The following is a 3239-nucleotide window of genomic DNA, read 5'->3' on the forward strand; positions in this document are numbered from 1 at the left end:
TGTCGAAGAATTCAAGCTGCTTAAGCTTATTACCATCCTCAGTCTTTACTCAAAAATTTGCAATTTTTTTGCAAACTTTTTTGGACATTTTTGCACATTTACGAAAAATATTAATAATAAACAATGGCATATTTTGTCAGCTTTTTGTATAATTTTGCATATTTTATATAAATTTATCTACATATATCAATAATATGATTACACTCCTGAAAATATTTAGTAGAAATTGAAAACCGATATCTCTATTCAGATTTTTTTTCACGGCAATCCTGTATGCCGGTCCATTAGCGCCTGATCCAATCAGGGTTCAGACATGTGTTTGTTGTCTATTCTGAACCAATATAAATAGTTTGGCGGTAACATCTATCTTCCTATCTATCTCATTGTCCAATTAGAATTATGAATCCTTCAATCGGCGCTATCAGTAAATTTACTGAAATCAGTAAATGGAAATATTTTTAATACTTTTAATGAAACTAAAGTAACGGGACTGTAGGCGTAACTTTATGTGACCCTTCATTTGTAGAATGGCTTGTCAGATTCAGAACAGTACCTTCTTAAACTGTGACGGACCTATCCTTATTTATCTATAGAAACGCTTGCAATGGTTACATGTTTACATACGTTAAACATTTCTTTATAAAACGGAATAAATTATCAAATGATTGAAAGTCGTATTTGACCTTATACATTTTTCATAAAAAAACAGTAATTAGAAAATAGCTCTAGTCCTGGCATTTTTCATAAAAAAACAGTAATTAGAAAATAGCTCTAGTCCTGGCATTTTTCATAAAAAACAGTAATTAGAAAATAGCTCTAATCCTGGCATTTTTCATAAAAAACAGTAATTAGAAAATAGCTCTAGTCCTGGCATTTTTCATAAAAAAAAAAAAAAAATCAGAAAATAGCTCTAGTCCTGGAATTTCCAAAATGAGGACTGCCATTTTGTGCTGTCTATAATACCGGAGAAATGAATGATTTTGTTCAGAAAAAGCAAATTTGTTGTTAAAAATTCCAAACAAAATTTTGAATATCTCTTGTAACTTTGAAAGAACAAAAACCGAATTCATCTTATCTATACCTGGAATTTATTATTAACAACAAATAATTAAAAGCTAAAAAATGCATTTAAGAAGAAAAGAACTTTTATTGATAACTAAACTATTCAAATAGCTTAAAGATGGAAATTTAAGAAAATAATTGAACAGATTGATTTACAGTTTCCCTGAGCAACCAATCCACGCCAGGATAATTTAGAAGAGGTCTGAACAGGAGAGGTAGGTTCCGAACACAGACTTCTTGAAAAGAGTTTGGAAGAATTCTACGAGGAGATAGAAATCTGTAAACACTAAATCCCAAATCCAAAGACAGCAGTAGGATGAGTTTTATGTACTGTACTGCAACATCTTGATTTGTAAACAATGGTAGGCCAAGGTACCCGGAGCAGGAAATGACCAAAACGAGAGAGATAGAAATTGTAATGTTCCTCCAAAGATCCAAAGCGCTTGTTACTCGCATAAAAATAACTAATTCCACCAGTAAGACGTAAAGACCCAGTGTTTCAATGTTTGCCATGTTGGCCGGATGTTCTCTAAATTTGAAGAAGAGCTCTGAAACCACGTGCCTGTAGTTAGAGATGAGCATCATCTTTTAGAGACAACAAAAACAATAGAGCGCACGAAAAAAAAAAAGGTTCAAATGATCTTACAAAAAAAATATCGTTTTTTTCTAAGCATATATTTTTTGAGTAAACTTTAAAAAAAATATGGTGAAGTCTTGCTGAACGAACGAATTTGTCAAAAAAAAAAATTGAAAAAAAAGATATTTTTACTGATTAAACGATTTTACTGTACAATTGTTCAGTGCGAAAACGATCGAATTTGATGAAAATGAATGATTATTTTGAAAACAAACGAAATAAATTTGTTTAGAACGATTGAAATAAAAACGAACAAAATGAAAAAACGCCTAAAACGCCCATCTCTACCTATAGTTTGTTAAAAGTTGAATATCCCCGGCTTCTGAAGGATGGATCTGAGTTGTAAGTAAAGGAGCAGGGTTTCCCATCCGCCGGTTAATTTCATCCCATGCCCAGGTCTCATACTTGCTCCTCAAACATCTCTGCCATATCCAGACCGGAAATAGAAGGTAGAACCAAGGAATAACCAGGGTGTGTTCGATAAGTGAATGTACAACCACCACCGTTGTATCAATCTGTGTAACATTTGTGTTCATTTTTAAAATTTCGAAAAGAAAAAATTCGCGGATTTTCAGAAACAAGTTGGAACATTTATCAATAAAGCATTTGTAAAATACATGTTTTTAAAAAGCTTACAATTTTTTATCATGTTGAGAATGCTAAAACTAAACAGTTCTTAAAGCTTAATTGTAAAAATTGTAAAATTTAAGATTTTAAGAACACGAAGAAGAACTTTCCCGTGATTCTTTCGAGTTCCCCAATAAAAATGATTTATCATCGAACATCTAAACATTCAAACAGAGATTACTACTTTATAAGTATAAAATATGTCTGAAAGCATGAGATACCAGCAGTAATAATAATAATTCTTCTAAATCTAACACGCTCAGTCCCATTTGAACAATACCTTAAAGGGACTGTAAGCGTAATTTCAAGTGAACCTCCATTCAAAACTTAATCTGATCAACAAGGTGAAAGAACTGTCGTTTTCTGACTCAGAAAGTGTTTATTTCTGTGAGTTTCTCCATTGCTTCTGAAATGTGCAAGTCACTTTTGCAGAGAACCCCTAATTGAAAATCAACAGTTTAAATGAATTAAAAACACTGATATATAATTCATACTTGATGAGACAAAGCTTTCAAGGGTACCGTTGTAAATTGGACTTTGCCATTTTTGCACGAAGAGTCACTTAAAATTACGCATTCAGTCCCTTTAAGAAAACCTGGCTGGGATTATATCTATGATAATACAAAGAATAAATTCAATTGTGTTTATATTGATGAGAAACTTCAAGACGGATGAATATCCCGGGGTTGATGATTTGCTCCAGGTGCACCCAGGAACACGAGAAGAATCTTCAACTAGAAATACGATCCTTCAAGGCAGGTTTGATCAGTGCTCAATGATCAAACTTCTTTTTTGGTACAGTGGTTTTCATAAACTAGGGGAAATTAGATCAAAATTTTGGATATACCAAAAATGCACGGACCCACGTCAAACTAAAGTAAAGTTTACGGAAGATAATGTGGAATAAATTTAG

General features: G+C 32.4%; 1 protein-coding gene across 1 annotated transcript; it reads right to left on the reverse strand.

Moving 5' to 3' along the window:
- Positions 1-1123: 1123 nt before the first annotated feature.
- LOC111712183 (uncharacterized) lies at positions 1124-2267 on the reverse strand. Its single transcript, XM_023486728.1, has 2 exons — positions 1988-2267; positions 1124-1624 (listed from the first exon to the last, which is right to left on the reverse strand). Exons 1-2 carry the CDS (start codon positions 2233-2235, stop codon positions 1189-1191), a joined length of 684 nt encoding a protein of 227 aa, XP_023342496.1. The 5' UTR covers positions 2236-2267; the 3' UTR covers positions 1124-1188.
- Between the last annotated feature and the right edge of the window lie 972 nt (positions 2268-3239).

This window comes from Eurytemora carolleeae, unplaced genomic scaffold (assembly GCF_000591075.1).
Source record: "Eurytemora carolleeae unplaced genomic scaffold, Eaff_2.0 scaffold1028, whole genome shotgun sequence".
NCBI classification, from domain to species: Eukaryota; Metazoa; Arthropoda; class Copepoda; order Calanoida; family Temoridae; genus Eurytemora; species Eurytemora carolleeae.